Raw genomic sequence first — 21,920 nt, 5'->3', positions numbered from 1 at the left:
GAGGTGAAATGGACCAGGGATGCTGCAGAGGTGAAATGGACCAGGGAGGTGAAATGGACCAGGGATGCTGCAGAGGTGAAACGGACAGGCCTTGGCACCAGCTTGGATACGTGTATGGGGCCGGGGGTAGGTGAGAGACGGTGAGGGATCCAGGATGACTCCTGGGTTGGAAGCCTGAGGATGCCCTCTACAGTAAAAGGGAAGGGGGGCAGGGAGGGGAATGGTTTAAGGGGAAAGATGATGAGTTCAGTTTTCCACATGTTGAGTGTAAAGAGTCTCCTGGGCATCCAGCTGGAGATGTCTGAGAGGCAGTTGGAGATGCAAGACTGGAGGTCAGCATAGAGACTGGGGCAGAATAGATAAACTTGGGAATTGTCAGCATAGAGATGGTCATTAAATCCACAGGAGCTGATGAAATCACCCAGTGAAGTAGCACAGAGGGAAAAGAGAAGATGGCCCAGGACAGAGCCCTGAGGGACACCTATGGTGAGAGGGCATGATCTGAAGGAGGAGACAAAGGAGACAGAGAAGAAGCCATGGTCAGGGAGGGAGGAGAAGAACTAGGGCAGACAGGGTCCTGAAAACCTAGAGAGAAGTGAGGATCCAGGAGGAGAGAGGGATGGACAGTGCCCAAGGCTGCAGAGAGGCCGAGGAGAATGGTGATGGAGAGAGACCATTGGATTTGGCAGCCAACAGAACATTGGTCACTTTGGAGAGAGCAGTTTCGGTGGGATGATGAGGTCTGACCTTATAGAAGGGGTGGGGGACAGGGCTGCACCTGTGATTTGGGTGGCACAGGGCACTCCCAGAGGAGACTCCCTTTACCTGGGCAGGTCCGCCCCTTCTCTGCACCTGAAGCATCTCAGAATTGCCAAGAGCACAGAGAGCTAGTGACTGACAGGTGTCAGAGCCCAGGGCCCCTAGGCTCTTGGGCCACTATACCGAGGGGCCTGTATGCCAGGGGACAAATGAGATCACAGACCTTCAGCAAATCTTCCAGAGTCAGTGAGCTCCCTGAAAGCCTGCTCTTCTTTGCCGTAGGCTCAGACAGAAACGGTCTGGGCACAAAGCACCACCCTGTTCTCCTTCCTTTGCAGCAAGGATGACAAACCAGCTGCTGTGTATTACTGAGTCAAAGTACGGGGTGTCAGCTCATCCTTGGGCCCCCTGCCAGCACCGTAGTAGGTGCACCACTAGGCTGGTTAAGAGGGGATGAAGCCTGTGTCTGGCCTGATGGCTCTCACCTCCCGCCTGGCTTTCCGGAGGAACATCTCATCAGTCTGCTTGAACCCTGCCCTGAGGGCCTCTGCGGGGTCTCTGGTCACCTCTGGATGCCGGGCAACATTAACATGCAAATGGACTGCAGCGTAGTTGGCAGCATCGACACCTCCATGACCATCAAAAACGGCAAAGTAGGCTCGATCCACCTGGTCCTAGGGAAACAGACCCACAGGCAGAGATCTGCTGAGGGACCCTTCCCAGCCTTGCCCATCAGTGCAAGGAAATACTCCTTGCTAGTGGCCCTGGGCCACTGGGCTGCACTCAGCATAGAAGGAGTGGTCCAGGGGCCTGGATGCTCACCCTCATGGCTGCTCCAGGCCTTCTCCTCAAGAGCCACACCTTCCCTCGGCAGACAGTGTTTATCAAGTCAGACTGTTCTATCCTAGGCCTTACAACGCAGACCAGCGAACAGCTGCTTTCCTGTCGTCAAACCTCCCGTCTCTGTGAAGCGGGGCTGGCAGTCAGGGGTCCTGAGTGTGATCGTGGCTCTGCCACTGACTCGCTGGGTGGCCTGGTCCCCAGCCTCTTCATCAATAAAATGACAGAGTTGGGCTAGACTATCTCTAAGGTTCCTTCCAGATCTAAAATCCCATAGCCCTGTGACTTTCAGGAAGGTCCTGCTTGGAAGAATAGATCCTTGTCATAAGGTTGTGTACCCATGAAGGACTTTGAGATCCATGACGTGAACCCTCCCAATGGCAGCCCTTTCTTTCTCTTCCCCCTGCCCTGGGAGGAACTGGTTTGGCAAAGGCCTCTTTGAGGGAGCCTCCACTCCTCATGGACATACTGGCTATCACTCGGAGATCTCAGAGAAGGGCACTGGGTCAGCAAGAAAGAAGCACAGAGGTCAGGAGGGCTGTGTTCTGGCCCAGCACCCGTCACTCACTCTCCTTGCAACTCGTCCATGGTCCATATCTACCCCCAGCCTCATTTTCTGCCTCAGTAAAATCAGTAGGTTGGCCTAGATTGAACTGGAAGGTAGTGTAAGAGTAACACTCTCCATTCTAGGATTTGAGGGCCCTCCTGGCTTTGACATTCTCTGCTCCAGGTTCTAAGGCCCCTTCTCACTCTTATGTTCTATGGTAAAATGATTAAGAATAATGTCAGAATGTGTCAAGCACCCTTTCTGGGGCAGCTGGGTGGTGCAGTGGATAGATCGCCAGGCCTAGAGTCAGGAAGATAATCTTCTTAAATTCAAATCCCGCCTCAGCCCCTGTGACCCCGAGCAAGTCACTTAACCCCATTTGCCTCAGTTTCCTTATCTGTAAAGTGAGTTGGAGAAGGACGTGGCAAATTCCAGCACCTTTGCCAAGAAAACCCCAAATGGGGCCACAAAGAGCTGGACATGACTGAACAACAACAAAGCACCCTTCCAGAGGTTAAGAGAGACAGATTTTGGTTCCCTAGTCCCCAGATGTTAGTCTGTGCTGACACTGTGTGTTAAGTTTCCACACAGTGATTCCTCGATGGAAATCAGGCTGGAGGACCGCTTGGGAGGAACGTTGTTCAGGAGACCCTTACACTGAGTGGGACGCTGATCCAGATGGACTCTGCTGTCCCTCCCAAATTTAAAACTCTGATTCTAGTCTATGGTCACCACAGACTCCCTGGGCATAACCCCCATTCCTCACCCAACCCCCCTGCGGCTCAGTTTACCCTAAAAAACTTCTCAATGGGCAGGGCCAGCCTTAACTGTGCAAAGAGACGTCCCCTGCTTCTGCCAATGCCTGACAATTGTCCCCCCTTCCTCCCCTCCCAGGGCTTAGGGCTGTGAGGGGAGCTGGAACCAAGATGCTTACACAGAAACCAAAGAGCTGGTTGAAGGTGGGAAGCGAAACATGGCGGTCCTCCATCTTGCGGCGGGTATTTCGGATGGCATGAATGGAAGTCAGCCAGGAACGAGAAGCGCATCTGGAAGGGGCTGGCATCTGCTTCTGCCACTGGCTACAAACTTCCCAAAGCTTACCGAAGAAACATCGCTGCAGGCTCTCTGCATCCAGCACTGGGTAAAGGAGACAAAGGGAAGGTCACGGCCCTGGCGCCTCAGAGCCTGGGCAGTGAGCACCAAGGGCTCTGTCATCAGCCCATCAGACGGGTGAGCCGACAGAACCCCAGAGAGGGGCCACCAGGGGGAGGAGGTGATGAGGCCATGAGCCCATGGCAGGGTCTCCAAGCCTAAGCTCTAGGCTCTGTCCACTCAGCTCAGGCAGCGGGGATTTGGTGGGAAAAAACCCAGGCTGGACAACCAGGGGCCTCAGAGCTCGGACCTCTGGGCTTCCTTTTTCTTTTCTATAAAGCAAGAAAACCAGACTGCACCTTCTCCAAGGTCTGTTCTAGCTTTCCAGTGCTATGAACCAGATTAATTCCCCCATTTGACTCAGTTTCCAACTCTAAGTCCTAGGGAACATTATCAAGTGCCTAATGTGTGCAGAGACCCAAGCTAAGCCTCCCTGAGGGCTCAGTCCTTGTACCCGAGAAGTATAAAGTCGAACAGGGAAGTGTCAGAACGTGTACAACAACGAGTGACATAGCAACAACCACACTGCGGTGATCACTACGACAGACTTGGCCCTTCTCTGCAACACAACGATCCACGACAATTCCAAAGGACTCATGATGGAAAATGCTATTCACATTCAGAGAGAGAACCATGGAGTCTGAATGTGGATCAAAGCAGACTGTTTTACTTTTTTCTTTCTTTCTCATGGCTTCCCCCGTTTTGTTCTGATTCTTCTTTCACAACATGACTAATGTGGAAATACGTTTAACACGATCTCACACATAGAGCCCGTATCGGATTGGACGCCGTCTTGGGGTGGGGAAGGGGAGGGAAGGAGGGAGAAAAATGTGGAACTCAGAATCTTATAAAAGTGAAATGGTGAAAATTATCTTTACGAGTAATTGGGAAAAATAAAATACTATGAAGTGGGGGGAAATAGTGAGTGCTAGGAGGCAGAGTTCAATGAGCTGGGAGAGATCCTCTTTGCCAGGTAACGGGGGCACCTGGGCTGCACCTGCAGGATGGGAGGTGGCAGCGCCCTAGGGTTCAGGGGTCACAGGGGCCCGGCAGGGGTCTTCCGGACCAAGCCCCTCCTCTGAAGCACAAGAAAACAGAGGTCTGGGGTGGGGCAGGGGCGTGGTCCGGGTCACACAGGGAGGAGAGCAGGGGTCAGGGCTGGTGTTTTTGCTCCAAGGCCTGTTCTGACATACCTGGGGAAGAGCCAGCTGTCCAGTTCTGTGGGCACAGAGGGAGGATAAAGAGAGAAATAAAACTGGAAAGCTGGGCTAAGGAATGTTCTCACTGCCAACACATGTATCACTTTATACGTGTGTGCCTGCACACACACACACACACGCACATACGTGCACCCATGATCTCATCAGAGCCTCACAACAATCCCTTGGGGGGAGGGTACAACAGGTACCGCTGTACCCATTTTACAGATGAGGACATCGAAGCTTGGAGGTGGACAGTCTGGCCTGGGATCTGATTCCACGTCCAGTGCTCCACCTGCCAGCCCACGTGAACTCCCAGAGGGGACTCTCTTCCACATCTGGGCTGGTCTGCGTGGTGTCTGGCGTCTCTGCCAATTCCGTGATTCTGAGACTCTGCTGTGGGCTCCAGGGGCCCGTCTGTCCGAGGGAACAGTGGGCGGGCGGTTTCCCTGGGCAGGCTGCTCCAAAGGGCTCGGCCAGCCTCGGAAAACCAGCCTCAGCGTGCGTGGCGACGGCAGCTCTGAGAGCCAGGCCCAGCACTTTAGGGGGACCGCAGGTGACCACTGTGATCCCAGCATGGGAGCTGAGGACCAGACACGGGCCCAAAAGACCACATGGGCAGTGGGAGAGGCAAGGTGGTGGTCACAAGCTGTCATCAAGAATGAAAACGCCAGGGGCAGCTAGGTGGTGCACTGGATAGAGCACCGGCCCTGAAGTCAGGAGGCCTCAGACCAAACACTTGCCACTAACTAGCTGTGTGACCCTGGGCAAGTCACTTAACCCCAATGGCCTTAAAAAAAAAAAAAAAAGAATGAAAAGGCCAGCCTGAGTCAAGCGTCCACAGCCAGGATACTCCTCTGAGGGGTGAGCTTGGGGTTTCCGGGGTAGCCGCAGCCCGGGGTCAGTCCCCCTGTGGTAAGCGTTTTGTCTCCTTGGGTCTTGGAACATTTGCTCAGAATGAGAATGGCGGCGCTGGGTCCTTGGAGGGGCTGAGGGAGGGGGCAGAGCCAGGGGAAGGAGGTACAGGCCTGGCCCAGCTCTCCCCTGAGGCCCTGACCACGGTCAAGGTGGTGACCGAGGGGGGATGCACGTGTCCCGGTCACGTGGAAGAACACAACAAACACGCAGCAGGAGCGTGGGGCGTCCACCACGGGAGACGTGGCTGGGAGCTCCAACCGGCTCTGGCAGGATCCGGGAAGACCTCGGCAGGCTGGATGGGGGCCTGACTCCACGAAGGTGACCTGATCCGTCGGACTGCAATGCTGACCTTGTGCCCCAAAGTCCCCTCCGGCAGCAGAAGATGCCGGGAGGCACGACGAGAGGCTGCCTCCCACGTTCCTGGGGATAGCATTGGCACAAGGCTCTCTGGGCGGGCCCTGCCACAGCAGAGGACCGGACGGGACGAGGCCTAGGACTCTGCCGTGTGGTGATGGCTGGACAAGGGACTGCGGGGTGAGAAGCTGTCATGGAGAAGAGCCAAGACCCCTGCTCTGCCTGCCGCAAGGACAGCGAGGTGTCAGCTGTCCTCACAATGAGCCATCCCTCCGTGTGACAGGCTGCTCCTGTACGGAGGCCTCCTCCCGGGAAGCTCTGAGCAGAGGTGAGGGATACCGTGGGCAACTCCCAGGTCTTTGTCCCCAAGCCCTCCCAACTCCCAAATGTCCCTATTTCTGTCCAAGACGCCGCCTCCTGCCTCTGACCCCATCTCTCCGCTCACACGCCTGCCCTCATCTCCTCTCGCTTGGGTTGTGGCAAAATCCTCCTGATGTGCCTCTAGTCCGTCTCATAGGTGCTGCCGGTCATCTTCCTCATGTCCGGCTCTGACCAGGTGACTCCCTTACCCAACCACCCTGAGTGGGCTCCTCCTACCTCCACAATCAAATGTCGACTTGGCTTCTAAAGCCCTTCACAGCCCGGCCCCAACTGAGCATCCTTACGGCCTCTCGCCGTCTCTGGGATCCGGCCAAACTCCCCCTCCCCGTCGCCCCCTCACCCGTCTCCACACGCCTGTGCAGACTGCCTCCTCATTATCTCCACCGAGCCTCTCACGCTTCCCCCGCTGCCAGCGCCCTCCTTCCTAAACTACACTGGACTTGGTAAACTTGCTTTGTAAACACTTGTGTTTCTTTATATTTATGCTGTTAATGCTTTCAGAGGTACTTGTGCTCCCGTCAGGACGCGAGTCATAAGGACAGTGTCTGAACCCTGGCACGCAGCAGGCATCTCAGAAATGCTTGGTGACTAAGTGCACGCAGGATGTGAAGAGAGGAGGAAGAAAGGGTCGCCCTGGCAATCGGAAGGCCACGTTGTCCCACACCAAGACCTCAGAGGAGGATGACTCGATTCCCCTGGAGGGGCGCCTGGGGAGATGACCCTGCGGGACACCCACAGAACTCCTGCAGGGGTGGGGAACCTGCGGCCTCAAGGCCACATGTGGCCCTCTGGGTCCTCGGGCACGGCCGTTTCACTGTCCAGATTTCACGGAACAAATCCTTTTATTAAGGGGATTTCTGTGAAGTCTGGATTCAGTCACAGGGCCCTGCTCGAGGCAGCCAAAGCTGAGTTGCAGCCCCGGGAACAGCGCTACCGGCTCCTCAGCAAACCACGGGCAGGATGTCCCCAGATCCGGGGGGCTCCTCGACTCCCCTCTCCTGCTGTGAATTACTGGGGTCTCATGTTCAGTGACAGACAAAAACTCAGAATTAGGTCGTTCCTCCACAGCAGAGAAGTACCTGGAGGAGAGCTAGCCTTTCTGTCCAGATGTGGATGCGTAGGGATCTCTCTGAATGACCAGAGAACGTAAGCTCCTCGGGGGCGGGCGGGGACAAGCCCAGCTCACAGTAGGTGTTTAATAAAGGCTTACTTGCTAACACCTGTCCCTTCCCAGCAGAGGGGCTGTGCCAGGGCTCAGGGGCGGGCTGTGCCCATCCTGGGTGGAGGTCTTACAGGGTCCTGGGTCACCAGCTTGATCTTGGAGGGGCACTCAGCAGCCTCACCTTCCACCAGCAGGGGGCCCTGAGGAGAGGACGGACCAAGGCTTTCCTGGGCAAACGGGATGGGGGCCTGAGGGTCAGGGCCTCTGCTGAGCCCACAACCAGGGCTGTTTTCTCAGGGGTTCTGTGTGTCCTCCCACCCCCTCGGCTCTGCCAGCCAGTACAAGTCAGCACACTTGGGGCACATGCCCCACTATCACATCTGGAACAAAAAATCAGAACTTCCGCCACTCAGAAAAACATGGGAAAGAATGTAGTCACACCCAGCCCAGGGATCACAACAGACCCACAGGGAAAGCGGGGACAATCCAGTTCGAGGTCCTGGACGCAGGAGCCGCTGCCAGGGCCAGTCTGCACCACCCCTGGGAGGCAAGCAAGGTGGCTGAGCCTCCAGGGCAAAGTGGTCAGGAGGAGACACTGGACAAGAAAATAAGGAAATGGTTACGGCATTCTATGCCAACAATGTGGTTATCCTGACGCCCCAGAATGGACGTACCAGCTGACAGACGTTCAATCCAGTCTACTCCAATAAGGCTTCATTAAGCACCTACTGTGTGCTGATTGATTTCACAGGCACCGGAGATACAAAGACAAAAAAAACCGACCCATGCCCTCAAGGGGCCGACACTTTACTGCTGGAAAGAACACTCAGCATCTGATGACATGGGATTCAGCCAACAATGAAACTGCCCACCAGGCCAATGCCTTCAGTTTCCTAGGTGCACACAGTGCCCGGAACTCCACCCTTGCCAGTCCAGCCGGACTTGGTCCTGGGCCCAATGTGACCTCGGGTCCCATCTGCTCCTCTGTCTGAAGGTTAGAACCATCTGATGTGATGCTGCAATATCTCGGGATCGCCTGAGATTCACGCAGGCGTGAACGACCCTGCCAGGAGGAATGTGCAGTGTGGCCGGCAAGGCCAAGGAACGCAGGATCACGGGGGAGAAGTGAGGGCCCACCGCCGCACAATGTGAGTGACAACTGCATCCCTGCTGCCCAGCGACAGCCAGGGGGAGAGAGGCCGACGTGGGACGTGATGTTATCTGGGAGCGGGGCAGAGCGGGACTGACCGGCTTCCGGCCAGAGACAGAGAAGGCGAGGCATGTCTGCCTGCAGACACACACACACCACTACCAAGACAGCCATCCACCCAAGAGTTCAAATGAAAAGGAAGAAGGACTGAGAAAGCTGCCTCTGGATCTCCCCTGAGCCAGGGCCCACATAGAGAAGCTACAGAGGGGGAAGAGTCCCACGAGAGGGACCCGAAGTTCTCAAAGACCCCATGACCTCAGACGTCTAAGCACAGACGCACCAAGGCAGGCTCCCAAGCAAAGTGGGAATTCTGACATCACAGAGATCACTAAAGCGCGACTGGACCGGACCCGGGATTAGAATACAGCTCGGGAGGGTCGCTGCAGGAACCAGGGGCATCGGCAAGGCCAAAACTATTTCAGAATACTAATACATTTCAATATCTAATATGGTAAACATCGAGAGATGTAAACAAAAGCTCTTTAGGAGGGAGAGTCCTCAATAATTTTTAAGAGAGTAAAAAAAAAGTTTCAGAAGTGCTGCCTTACACAAATGGGACAGGCTGGGGGGGGAGGGGTGCTGAATAGCCCGCACATCAAGATATCTTCCTGCAAGAAAATCCAAGAACTGCCACATGAGTGAACATCAACGGAGGCAGAAGCTTGAGACCGAGGTCCTCGGCCTTTAGACATCAATCTTAGCGTTCTCTTACAGAGAATAGGAGAGGGTCCTGCAGGCCGCAAGACAAGGCATGCTAGAAGCAGGCCAGGCACCTGGCAGGCATCACGCCCCCAGGGACCCAGCCCAGATGTGACGGGCAGTTTCTAACGTCCCCCATCTCTCTGCTGGAGCCTCCTTCTGCCTAACACAGGACGCAAGGTCCTGGCTCGCCTAAATGATCATGGCATCCTTCAAAATATGGAGAAAAACAGCAATTCTGGCCCTGCCTCTCACCCCAGGAGGACCTGTGTGCTCAAGTGCACGGACAGGAGAGAGGCTGCACTCGGAACTCCCAGGGGAGCACAGGCCCTCCTCCAAAGCAGAGTCCAGTCAGTGGGCCCTGAGGCATGGGGAAGGGGTCACGGAGCCTCATGTGGGATGGGGGTGGGTCTGGTTCCTAACCAGTATGCCTCACGGCCTCTAATTATTAACCGTCGCTGGTCATTATTTCCTAATCATCCCATATTAAGTTTGCGTTGTCTTCCTCATTAGATTGTAAGCTCCTTGAGGGCAGGGACAGTCTTCTGCCTCCTTCGTATCCCCAGCACTGAGCACAATGCCTGGCACGCGGCAGGCACCTAATAAATGCTGACTAAGAAAACTGGTGGGGCAATGTGAACCTCCCATGGCAGAATTTGTATTAGTGAAGGAGAAAAGAGTCAGGAAAAGTTCAACAAGAGTCGATTGTGAGAGAAACGGTTCAGAAGGATGAGAGGAACCTCAGACCTGAGGCTTCACAGGCGAAGCCATCCCAAGAGGGATACAGAATGCTCAGAAACGAGTCTGAAGACAAGGGGTTCCGAGAGGCGGAAACAGCAGCGTGGGCTGCCCCCTGCCCTGCGCCGCTCGCTCGGCGGTGCTTGGCGGCCTCTCTGCACGCGGCCTCCTCTGAGCCTCTCGACAAGCTCGGGAAGCAGCTGCCGCAGCAATCATCATCCCCATTTGGAGACGAGGACACTGAGGTTCAGAGTGGAGGCTCAGCCGTCCACGGATGCCTAGATTGCTGTTCTGTTGCTTAGGGAGGTGTCTAGGGAATTCAGTTCTTTAAAGCCCCCCCAGAGGATGGAAGCCAGGCCAGGCAAGAGAGGACAGACACAAAAGTGTGTGTCAGGGACGCCCGAGCACAGGAAGAGCTGGGCCCGGCCAGGATCATGACGCACATGAGCAGGTGGTTCTGGGGCATTCTTAGCTTTAACGGCAAAAGAGGATGAGCCAAGACCCAAGTTCAGAAGGACGATGGCGAGCCACTGTGGGAAGGCAGCGCCACTCCCTGCTTCCTTGGTCTCTGTCCTCTGGGTGGAAAGAAGGAACAAAAGTGGCTTCTAAGGAAGTGGAGGCCAGGAAGAGGGGGGAGGCAGGAAGAAGCCCCGGCTCCCAGGATCAACACCAGCCACGAGGCCCAGGAGCTGACCACGGACAGCCTGTGGGGCAGGGGAGTGGTGCCACCGGCCTGGGGCAGGCTGGCACCAAACCCTCCAGCATGCTCCCCCAGGGACAGCCCACGAACAGCCAGCCACGCGTGTGGGGATCACCCCAACACAGTGCGCCAAAGCCGGCCAAGGGCTCCCCAGTCCCGGCCCCGCCCTCTCAGGTGGCTGGCCCTGCCATTTCACCGGCTTCTCTGACACAGTCCAGGGGCCCAGGGCCCTGAGGGGTTAGGCAGTGGGCTCAGGGTCACACAGTGCCTAGATGTGTCAAAGGTGGGATTTGAACCCAGGCCTTCTTGGCTCCAGGGCCAGTTCTCCAGTGACTACCACTCACTACACCTCATCATCAAATGCTTTACTATTATTATCCTTACTTTACTGATGACGAAACTGAGGCTCAGAGAGTGACTTCACCAGGGTCACCCCGACAGCAAGGGTGGGATTCAAACCCAGTTCTTTCTTACACCAAGTCCAGGCTAACTTGCCTTTTTGCCCTGGCAGGGATCCGCAAGACAACGGATGGGAATGCTGCAGCTAGAGCGTACCTGGAACGCAGCTGAGCACGGGACAAAATGCTAAGCTCGTGGAAGCGTCAGAGATGTGGCCTCAGAACGCTGGGCGCTGGTGACAATTCTCTGGAAGGGGGTCTCCAGGGGAGGGCCCCGGGACCCGCCCTTGGCGCCATCGCTTTTTAAAACGTAGCCAATTACTTGGGAGAAGGAAGAGACGGCGTGGCCGTTGGGATGGCGGATCACTCGAGCCTGACACTCTGCAGGTCCTGCCCGGCTGTGACGCTGAGCCAAACTGCCCGAGAGGAGACGCCGCGTGAGCTCTGGGCAGCCCGGCTTGGGAAGCAGCCTGCTAAGCTACAAAGCAGGCAGGACTGGGAAGGGCCCGGACACGGCTCCTGATCTGCAGATGCTCGGCCTCGGGGACGGGGCTCGGCCTCGGGGAAGTGACCATCGCCTGCTGACTGACCGCAGGGCAGCAGGGGAGGACGATGAGATGGGGGCTCTGCGAATCCTAACGCGCTACGGGAGCGCGGGCACCAGCCTCCACACTGGGCGAGAGCTGCAGACGGCGAACGCAAGCTTGGTGCGAGCAAAGGCTCTCGACCGGGGCTGCTACCCTCCACTAGAGAGCAGGCCGGGTGGTCGCGCCTCAGGGAGCCTGCACACCAGCAGGCTCTGAGCCCTTTTCCGTCTGTAAAATGGGACAGTCCTAGACTTATCTGCCCCCAAGGCCAGAGCAAAGATACTCACAGGAGACACTGACCCCATCTTCCTCCTCTTCCTCCACTTTCTCTAGCTTGGGCAATTGCCTGAAGACGGACAGGTCAGCCTGCATGAGCTGGGTAACGGCCTCGTGGGTCAGCGCGCACGCCAGCGGCAACAGCGCATTCCTGGAAAGGAAGGAGCAGGAAACGTGATGTGGGAAGGGAGGCAGACACACACACAGCAATGATCCCCCTACCTGCCAGGGGCACGGCCCATGGCTCAAAGGCCCTGGCCCTGGTCAGGGCCCTCAGGATTATAATGTGCTTGCCACACCACAGCCCTGTCAGGTGGGCAGCTGGGTGTGATCCTCCCCATTACATGGCTGGGTGATAGGACCTGACTGCAAAGTTCCACAACAGCCGGCTAGCTGCCATCTAGAAAAGGAAATGGTGAGCCCTGAGATCCCGGCTGGCTGCCACGCTCACCCAGTGGGGCCACCCTGTGGATGCCCTTCTCTGCTCAGACTCGGCCCTCGTCACCACCTGCCCGCACCATGGCAATCACTGCTGGCGGCTCTGCCCACGCCAGTCCATCCTCACTCAGCTGCCAAAGTGCTCTTCCTCTAGCTCAGGGCCGACCCACGCCACTCCCCTCATTCAACAGACTCCTGGGGCTCCCTACTACCACGAGGATCAGATACAAAACCCTCTGTTTGGCATGCAAAGCCCTTTGCCACCTGGCTCTGGCCCGCTTTTTTTTTAGGCAACTGGGGCTAAGTGACTTGCCCAGGGTCACACAGCTAGTAAGTGTCAAGTGTTTGGTCTGAGGCCGCATTTGAACTCGGGTCCTCCTGACTTCAGGGCTGGTGCTCTATCTACTGCGCCACCTCGCTGCCCCTTCCAGCATACTTTTCCAAGCTGGTCATGCATCACTCCCCCACCCCCACACGCCAAGGTCCAGGCAATCTGAGCTCCCACAAGCCTCACTGTTGCATCTCCAGGCCTTTGCTCAGGCTGCTGACCCTGCCTGGGAGACTATCCCTCCTCACTTCTGGCTTCCTTCAAAGCTCAACTCAACTGCCACATCCTCCAGGAGGCCGTTGCTGCTCACTGTGCAGACTTCCCCACCTGAGATTGCCAGGTAGGTAGGTATTCTGCATCTGCTTATGCTATGAGGGACACCTTCTGGAGGGCAGGGACGGCTCTCTTGTGTGGTCCCAGCTCTGTCCTGGTCGTCTGTCTCTGGCCTCTCGCAAAGCCTGTCATCAAGCTAAGAGAGAGACATACGGCTACACAGACACCGGAAAGGCCTCAAACACCAACAAACGCAGTACAGATGCCACATGCTGCCCGGGCAGCATCCTGGCGGTCGACTTCATTTCATAACTCAGGTAGTCATTAAGCAGCTGCGTTCAAGCGGTCCTCTCCGGACCAGACTGCAGAAGGAGATGTAGATTCTCAGACGTGTCAAAGGCGGAAACTTATGTTGCTTGACTTTGTTAGAAAGAGTCGTCTCCCTACCCCAAGAGTGCCCCCTAAAAGGAGGGGAAAGAGGATGACTGGAGCATGTTTCAATGCAGAGAAAAGAACAGAAGGAAGGCCACAAGGAGCCCCAGACCAGAGGACAGTTTCTATAAGTTACATGATGCATTTGTAACGTTCTTGAAAAGACAATGAACGCCAGAAGAGATGGGGGCACTTGGATACCGTCCTCTTCTTCCCTTCTCCGCGTTCACAGGAGAACTCCTCACTTTAGTGGGTACTTCTTAATGTCAGCATTTCAAAAAGTCAAATTTTAATTAAAATAAAGTACGTGGGAAGCATATGTAAATGAGACAAATAAAGACAACCACCAACCCTGGAAAAAAGGAAAACCCAAACCAAACTCTTCTCTCCCAAACATCAGTGACCCCATTCAGGCTTTAGGACTTTCCCGAGGAGCTGCAAAGTCCTGCTCCCGACTATGGAACCAAGAGGAACCCTGGCGCAGAACGTCCTCCAGGAAAATGAAGAGCTTTGGGAGAGGCCCAAGGGTGAGATGGCGGAGAAGAAAAAGGGACGACCACCACAGACGGGAGGCAGTTTAACAAGGGGAAGCGGGGCGCGTTGTGGAGCAAAGATTGCGGATAATATGTGACTCATGAAAGAAATGATTATTTCTCTCTCGTATTTAATGACTGATTACTGAATCAGAACCAAGGTTTTTCCCCCTTTTCTACTTCCTCATCCAGAAACCCAGCCATGTGGGAAATGTCTCAAAGATGTACCCAGGCCAAGATCTAATCAGACAGTAAAAGCAAGTCTAAGTCTGGGCTGATGGCTGCATTCCTGCTCACTGGGTTTGCTCAGACAGGTCTGGGAAAAGGCTGATTCTCCCTTTTGTCAGACAGGTGACGTGGAAATGGAGAAGTCTCTACAACCAAGATTTGGGTGATCCAAGTACCCCAAGCCCCTCATGGTAATAGCCCAGCCTCTCACTCTAAAATTCATTTTCTCATTAATTGTTAACCAATCAGAACTGACTGCCACCCTCAGAAACACTGCTTTTCTGGAGTATAGAAACTGTGAGCCCACTGCCATGAGGGGGTCACTAGCAATCGTGGGGGCCACTGACCTCTTTTTGTTAATAAACATGCTGGCATTACTGATAAAATGACTAAATTACCCAGAAACTACGTCTCTCGAACTTTTTAAACATCACACCCGGCCACCTTCCAAAGTGGACTCTGAGGGCCACAAGCGGCTACATGGAAGGATATAAGCTCCATGAGAAAAGTCCCCGAGAGTGGGGGCAGGGGGAAGGAAGGGACGAGTCCTGTCCTTGGTCAGCCGCCGGGGGGGGGGGGGGGGGGGGCAGGGAGGAGACAGAAGAGCCCATTGACATTTCTGAATGGGAGAGGGCGGAAGGGTGCCCTCAGAGAGACAGCCCCAGCCTGATCTTGGTACTGGAGAGAGAAAGAGAAAGAAAGCTCAGTTCTCGGCCCGGCCTCCCCCGTGCTGATGTACAGAGGGGACAGTAAGGCAGCCAAGTGGGCTTCATCAGGAGGGTGACCTTCCGCACCCTTGGAGACATGAAAAGTCATCCGAGGCAGCTGCTCCTCCGGGGGGCATGCTCTCACACCGACGTAACTCTAGGAGCAGTCACTGGAATCCAAAGACAAGCGAGGCCATAACTGTCCCTGTGGGGATGGGGGATTCTTGGTACCCCTCAGGTTCTCCTGGCTCCCCAGAGGTCATCCCAGGGGGCCATGAGGCTCCCCACCACCCTTGCTGGGCTTCACTTGGGCAGCGTCCTGTTTGGAGGGCCCAGACAATGGCTGGCAGGGGGCCACTCACTTCCCGTTTCCTCACACCCCGCCCTTACTTACATCCTGCCACTGAGAACTGCTCGGGAGTGATATGGGCTTAGTGGGTTGCTGGAAAATTTCCAAGGGGGGGGAACAGTTAGCCGGAGATGTGGAGGAAGGCTATTTGCCTACGGTCAGCTCATCCCCCAGCTGCCTGTGGGAAAGGCCAGACGTTTCTAAGGGGCTAAGGCCAGCCACTGGCCAGGCCCCTCAATGGAGAACACCAGCTCCCTTCTGCTCAACACGTTACAGGTTACACAGAACTTTTATGGACGAATTTCTCTGGTCCTCCCAACAGCTCCATGAAGGAGATGGCAAAAGCTCAACCATCCCCATTTCACAGATGAGGCAACTGAGGCCCCAAGACAGACTCATGCCCTCCGAGCCCAGAGCCCATCCACGTGCTCAGCTGGTCTCCGCGCCGAGCATGCAGAGAAGGCGAAGGAAGCGCGCTCCTACCTGCTGCTGAGGAGGCCCAGGGCCAGCTCAATCAGGTCGCCTTCCGCCTCGTCCTGGCTCAGACGAGCTCCTGGCACCTTCCACGGCAACGCCGCCTCCGGGCTCAGGGGGCCTGGAAACTCCCGCAGGAAGGAATCCAAGAACTTCTGGGCAGCCTCGGCGCTGGGGGCCGGCGGCCCTCTCTCCTTTGGGGCGGCCGAGGTCATCGTGCGAGCATTGCTGGTGCTTCTCAGGGGAAGTCTGCTCTCTGAGGAGAAACAAGGAAGGCCCTGCCAGTTACAGGCGCCGCCTCTGCCGGCTCTCCGCCGGCCCACTGTCCACGCCCGGGAGCACCTCGCCTCCGCTCCCTCTGAGGCACTGCCCTCACTCCTTACACTGGGCCTTTCATCGGGCCCAAGAATGCACTGGCATTTGGGGCTAGCTCGTATTGTATCGGTCCCGCCAACGGCCCCAGAGCACGCACCCACAAGAGTGGGCAAGTCGGGCTGCCCCATCTTTGATCACATGTAAGGATTTACATTTTGAGAGCCTAGCTCAGTGCCTGGCACGCAGTAAGTCCTCAATAAATCTGCACTGCCTGACATACATTAGCCAAGGCCTAATGTTCCAGCCCACTCCCCCAACTCTTCTGGCTCCTGACTGCCCCCCACTGGGATAGCCAGCCCTCCAGCCTGGTCACCGGCAGCTGTGGGACAGGCTGTCCCCAAAAATCAGAGAGTACGGCCCCACCGAGATTCCCAGGCATTCTCCCCAAGGGCCCCCTTCAAGGGGATGCTACAGCAGCATTGCACGCTCTCACCAGTTCCGATGCCACCTGACCCAACCTCACCTCTCTAGCTTTTCCACAAGAAGGCAGGAGAGACAAAGAAACGGTTTGCTGACGTCTGGGTACCCTGTCAACAACGTCCCCACGTCCTACGTCTCCGGCTGTCGATGTCCGTGGCCCCCCGTCTCTCTCCCCTCGGCCTCCTTTCCCTCTGGAATCTGGCTCCTGCCCTCATCACTCAGCTGATATCCTCTAGGTGGTGGGGGGGATGCTGCTCTTTCTCCCCTCCTCCCTTCCTTCCCAGGCTCCTTTGCTGGTTCATCCTTCACATCCTGGCTCCTAAATGCCTCTGTCCTTCTCTGCTCCCTCGGTGACCTCGTCAGCTCCCAAGGGTTTCATGGCCAGCTTTCTGCAGATGACTTACATATTTATATGCACCACCACCCCCCATCATCGACTGCCTTTTGGGCACCTCTACCTAGGAGTCCCACAGACACAGGAAACTCAGAATGTCTGGGGGTGAGCCCATCACTGTGCCCCTCAAAAACTCCCCCCCTGCACCCCAGGCTCATTCCTTTGGCCCCATCCCCCACGCCTCACTTTCCTAGGCACCCACAGACCCAGCCTCTGTCCAATCCTGCGGAGTCTCTCCAACCCCTGGCCTGGAGGGCGGCCTCCTCTGATCTGACCTCTGAAAAGCCTTCCTATGGCCAGAGTCAACTGCTCCCAGGCTTCCACAGCGTCCAGCTGCCTCCAGGACCACCCACAAACCTCTCCTCCAGACACTGAGAGCCCTTCACAAAGTGACCCCGGCTTCCCGGCCTCTGGTCCGGCCAAATCAGCCTCACCGCTCCTAGTACAGGTCATTTGTCTCCTATCCGTGACCTTATGTTGGCCTGGAAGGCCCTCCAGAACCCCTCACTGTTGCTCCAGAACCCCTCACTGCTATCCCTGTGCGTGGAAGACCCTCCAGAAACCCCACTGCTGCTCCCATGCCTGGAAGGCCCTCCAGAACCCCAACGGCTGCTCCAGAACCCCTCACTGCTGCCCCCGGGCCTGGAAGGCCCCCCAGAACCCCTCACTGCTGTCCCTGTACCTCAAAGGACCTCCAGAACCCCTCACTGCTGCTCCAAAATCCCTCACTGCTATCCTCGTGCATGGAAGGCATTCCAGAACACCTCACTTTTGCCTGTCAGAATCCCTAATTTTCTTTAAGCTTCAGCTTAAGAACCTCACTGGGCCTGATCCAGAACAATTATCTATTACTGGTTTTGTATAGACCTTGACATGACCTGTTGTTTCTGAAAGAATGTAAACTCCTCAAGGGCAGCCCTGGAGCCCTTTTCTCTCTCTGTATCCCCCAGGCCCAGGCGGCGCAGTAGGTGCTCACTTAACAAATACTGACTGCCCGCCTGACTGAGCCAACAGGTCTTGATGAAGTCCCACTGGCTCTCTGGGATCCATCACCAGTGATCCCTTTAATCCTGTCTGAGATTCCAGGTGGCTGAGCCCAAGGTCTGCGGCTCTCCTCCCAGAGGGGGGCCTCTCCTGCCCCGCCCCCATCACTCTCTCTCTCTGTCTCCAGTAAAGGCTCCTCTGGGGACAAGGCTTCTTGCAGAAGAACGTCAGCTCCCGGTGATTTCACTTTTGCACGCCCAGAGCCAAGCAAAGTGTCTCGCACCGGGCAGGGTGCAAGGAACGCCCCATAACACATCCTTATTCACGGTGGATTTTAGCACCCCATCAGCCACTTTTATCCTGCCCTCTCCAGTCTGAGAAAATGGAAACCCAAGAGTGACTTAATGTCATCAGCAGGGCCCCACCCGCTCCGTCCTGGGAAGAAGGGGAGGGCATGGGGCCGGCGGCAGGGCTGCCACGCCCTTGGGCACACTTTGAACAAGAAGAGCTGGGGGGCTGAGTGTGAGTCCTGGGGAGCTCTCAGTCACATTAAGTCCCAATCTGCCTCCCCGTGGCCCCAGCTCGGTCCTTTGGGACCAAGCGAACGCCCTGCTTTCTCTTGAGCACAAGGACCCTACACCCACATCCCTCATTTGGCTGCTCTGGGTTCTGGAGCCCTCCCAAGTCCCTTCTGCTCCCAGAGCCTCGAAGGAGTCTGGATCCCCCTTGCTGACTTCCCTACCTCCGACTGAATCAGTCCCGCACACACTCATGGAATCCTATTCCTGATACAGAGCTCTGACCGGCCACCCCACAGCTCAGAAGCTTTCACTGGACAAAGGAGGCAAAGGCAACTTCGGGGGTAGCTAGGTGTTGCAGTGGATAGAGCACTGACCCTGGAGTCAGGAGGACCTGAGTTCAAATCTAACCTCAGACACATGACAACTACTAGCTGTGTGACCCTGAGCAAGTCACTTAACCCCATTGCCTAGCAAAAAACAAACAAACAAACAAAAACAAAAAGCAAAACAAAACAAAACAAAGGCAACTTCAACCTGGAAGAAGTGTCTACACTGAAGGGGGCCCAGGGTTCTGTCCTGGGTGCTGGGCCGTAAACCACGCGTGGCCTGGACGTACAGGAATGCCTGGAGGGCACGCCAGGCTGGGAGGGGTGGCAGACAGAGCCAGGATCCCCAAAGGAGGTGCCAAGGGAGCTTTGGGAGCAGCTTCACAAGGCCTGGGTGGGAGACATTTGACCAGACCCGGCTTCACGCCCAACAGCTCCTGGGGGAAGCTTAAAACAGCAGCCAACCAACCAAAACGCCAGGGAGAGAGCGGCTCAGCCCACTGAGGCACAAGAGTGTAACCGAGCGTCGCTGTGCTATGAGAAACGACGGAGAGGACTCAGGGAAAACACAGGCCCACGCGAGCTGTGACCAAGCCCCGGCTTTCCGCCTCTGCAGCATCTCTGGAACACGCCCTGCCGTGGCGCAGACCTTCGTCCCCTCACACCTGGGGGGTCTGCGTCCAGGCCAGCCTCCACTCAGACACCAAAGCGGTCTTCTAAAGCTCAACTCTGACCACGGCCCTCCTACTCCATAAACTGCAGTGGCTCTCTATGGCCTCCAGGAGCCCTGTGTCTGGCCCTCACAGCCCTTCCTAACCTGCCCCCTCCTGCCTTTCCAGCCTCCTCACACCTCGCTCCCCACCAAGAACGCTCCCATCCAGTGACGCGGGCCTCCCGGGTCTCCGGCATCTCTCCCGCTGTCCCCAGGCCGAGAGCACGCTCCGTCCTCCTCGGCGTCTACGAACCTCCCTGCTTCCTGAGGCCCAGCTAAAACGCCCCCTTCTGTAGGAAGCCTCCTCCAATACCTGGTGACAGGAGCATCGCCCCCCTCGATTATTTCCTATTTATTCTGGATACAGATAGCGTGGTTGTACGTGGCCATCTGTGTGCTCCCCTGTCGGACTGGGAGAGCCTCAGGGGCTCTTCTTTCAATCTTCCTCTCTTAGCACAGTACCTGGCACACAGTAGGTGCTTTGCCCATTGCCTCTCTGTGGGAACGGCTACGGACCAGAGAGCCGCCGATCAGAAGACTCACAGAGATGAGGACGATGGCGTCAATGACAATGACCCTAGGATGGCTAGGACGGCAGCTGGTCATCCTTGACCCCCCGGCAGAGCGGCCCCAGGGTGGGGGAGGCTTTCTAAAAGGTCAGTCCTGTCTCTCTAGGTTGTCCTGAGGACAGCTGCGCCTGTCCTGTCCACATCACAGCAGCCCCTGGTGCTCACTTTAACCATCACGCTTTGGGACCAGGACCCCCAGAGGGGGAACAGGGCATCAAGGGGCCTTGAAATCCTGCCACAGCAAGCAGCAGGCATGTCCTGAAAGGCCCGACAAGGAGCAGCGGGTGGCAGCTGGGGACAGCTTTTAGCTTGATCTAAGAAAAAAACCTTTAAAACGAGAGCTGTTCAAAGACGGAGCAGGCCCCTCGCTGGGGCCTGGGGGCCACTCCTCAGAGAGATATTGAGAGGTCCATGAAATACTTTCCGGGGCCAGGGAGACGCTGCCCTTCTGGCTCCCCACAGAATCAAGTCCAAATTTCCCCCGCGGGCCATCCAGCCCTTTGTGATCCAGCCCCATCCTTCCTTTCCTGCCCTCCCACAGTTACTGGGGACCCTCCCCGGGCACCACTCTGGGCTCTCTGCCCTGATGGTGCTCAAGGCTCCCCACTGGGATGCCCCTTCTTTTCCCCAGCACCTCCCTACCCACCCCAATATCCTCCCTGTCCAAGGTCCAGTTCAAACGCCACCCCTTTCCCCAAGAACCCGAGGGCCTGCAGTGATCAAGACTCCTCAGTGGCTCCCCAGTGCCTTCAGGACGGCACTTAGAGCCCTCCACAGCCTGGCTCCCAGCCACCCTCCGGTGGGGGCAACGAAGAGCAGCACCCTTTCTGCACTCTGCTGTCTCCCAGAGCTCCTGGGCCCCAGTGCCAGGACCTGAACCCAGGTCTTCCTGACTCCAAGGTCAGCTCTCTGATCACTAGGCCACATGGCCTCTCAATCAGGCTCCACGCACTATCCTTTCCAGCCAAATGGCCCCTGGCTCTTCCTTGAGCTCCCCACATAGACTGCCCCTCTGCACCTGGGAATCCTTAGCTCCTTTCCAGGCTCAAGCTAGGCACCACCTCCTACAAGAAGCCTTCCGTGATCTTCCTCAATATTTGCTATTGCTTTCTCTCTGCTCAAATTATCTGCTAAGTGTGGCCTCCCCCCAGTAGAATGTGCACCCCCCACCCTGGGAGCCTAGGCCATAGTCTCCTCAACAGGCGCTCAGGACAAATCAGGGGCTCTCAACCTGGGTGTAATGGGCCCCTTTGGCAGTCCAATGAAAACTAGGGACCCCTCCTCAAAATTATGCTTTTAAATGCATAAGGTAAAGGCCATAGGATTCCAACTAAAATTAGCGATACTGAAATACAACTATGAAAATCATTTTAAAACCAGGTCACAAACCCCAAGCTAAGAATTCCAGGCAATAACCTGGGTGAGAGACACTCTACTGAATAAAAGAATCTGGCCACGCTGGGACAGGAGCCAGGGCCGGGGCCTCTGACGCTCTCAGAGGTCAGGCCCTGCCAGGATGTGCCCCAGGCAGCTGGGATAGGAGAGAAGAGCTGGGAGCAGGGGAGGCCTTGTTGTTGGAGGTACAGGAGAATGTTGGTGTGGTAAGGAGGAGGCCTGCCAGGAAGCACATCTCCACGTGGGCCAGGGACCTGGGGCCCCCGGCTGAGAAGGAGCCTGGGGTCAAGGGAAGCTTCTGGCTCTGATTATTTCTTCTCGTGACTGGGTGGGAGGGGTGTGGAGATCATAACGAGGAAGAGAAATAGAGACTCACATTTAAAGTGAGCTTTAAGGTTTGTCTGTCTGTCTAGAGGCCTCAAAAGAGGAGATGGAAAGAAAGGGCAGGAAGGGAGAGACAAAAGATGCTTAAGAGACTGGGATCCCCTTGTGGAGGGGGGACAAGGAGGGGCGGGAGAAGCTGGGCTGGGGGGGGGGGGGGG

The 21,920-nt window shown here is 56.3% G+C and overlaps 1 protein-coding gene across 3 annotated transcripts in view; it reads right to left on the bottom strand.

The window, feature by feature from the left end:
* Positions 1-21,920, bottom strand: part of PPM1F (protein phosphatase, Mg2+/Mn2+ dependent 1F) — a 36,210-nt gene that overhangs the window by 9,791 nt on the left and 4,499 nt on the right. Inside the window, exons 1-5 of one of the 3 annotated variants that reach the window (XM_027847484.1) lie at positions 16,521-16,766; positions 15,692-15,938; positions 11,932-12,071; positions 3,081-3,283; positions 1,245-1,433 (exon numbers count right to left, since the gene is read on the bottom strand). In XM_027847484.1, coding sequence (XP_027703285.1) covers positions 1,245-1,433; positions 3,081-3,283; positions 11,932-12,071; positions 15,692-15,897 — 738 coding nt within the window. In that variant the 5' untranslated portion in view covers positions 15,898-15,938; positions 16,521-16,766. Of the gene's footprint in view, positions 1-1,244; positions 1,434-3,080; positions 3,284-11,931; positions 12,072-15,691; positions 15,939-16,520; positions 16,767-21,920 lie in introns of those variants that run through there. The other 2 variants (XM_027847486.1, XM_027847485.1) reach the window with 2 other exon arrangements.

This window comes from Vombatus ursinus, unplaced genomic scaffold (assembly GCF_900497805.2).
Source record: "Vombatus ursinus unplaced genomic scaffold, bare-nosed wombat genome assembly UNPS02015411.1, whole genome shotgun sequence".
Taxonomy (NCBI): Eukaryota; Metazoa; Chordata; class Mammalia; order Diprotodontia; family Vombatidae; genus Vombatus; species Vombatus ursinus.
The sequence above is the reverse complement of the archived record's forward strand: the minus strand, read 5'-3'. Positions and strand labels throughout refer to the sequence as shown.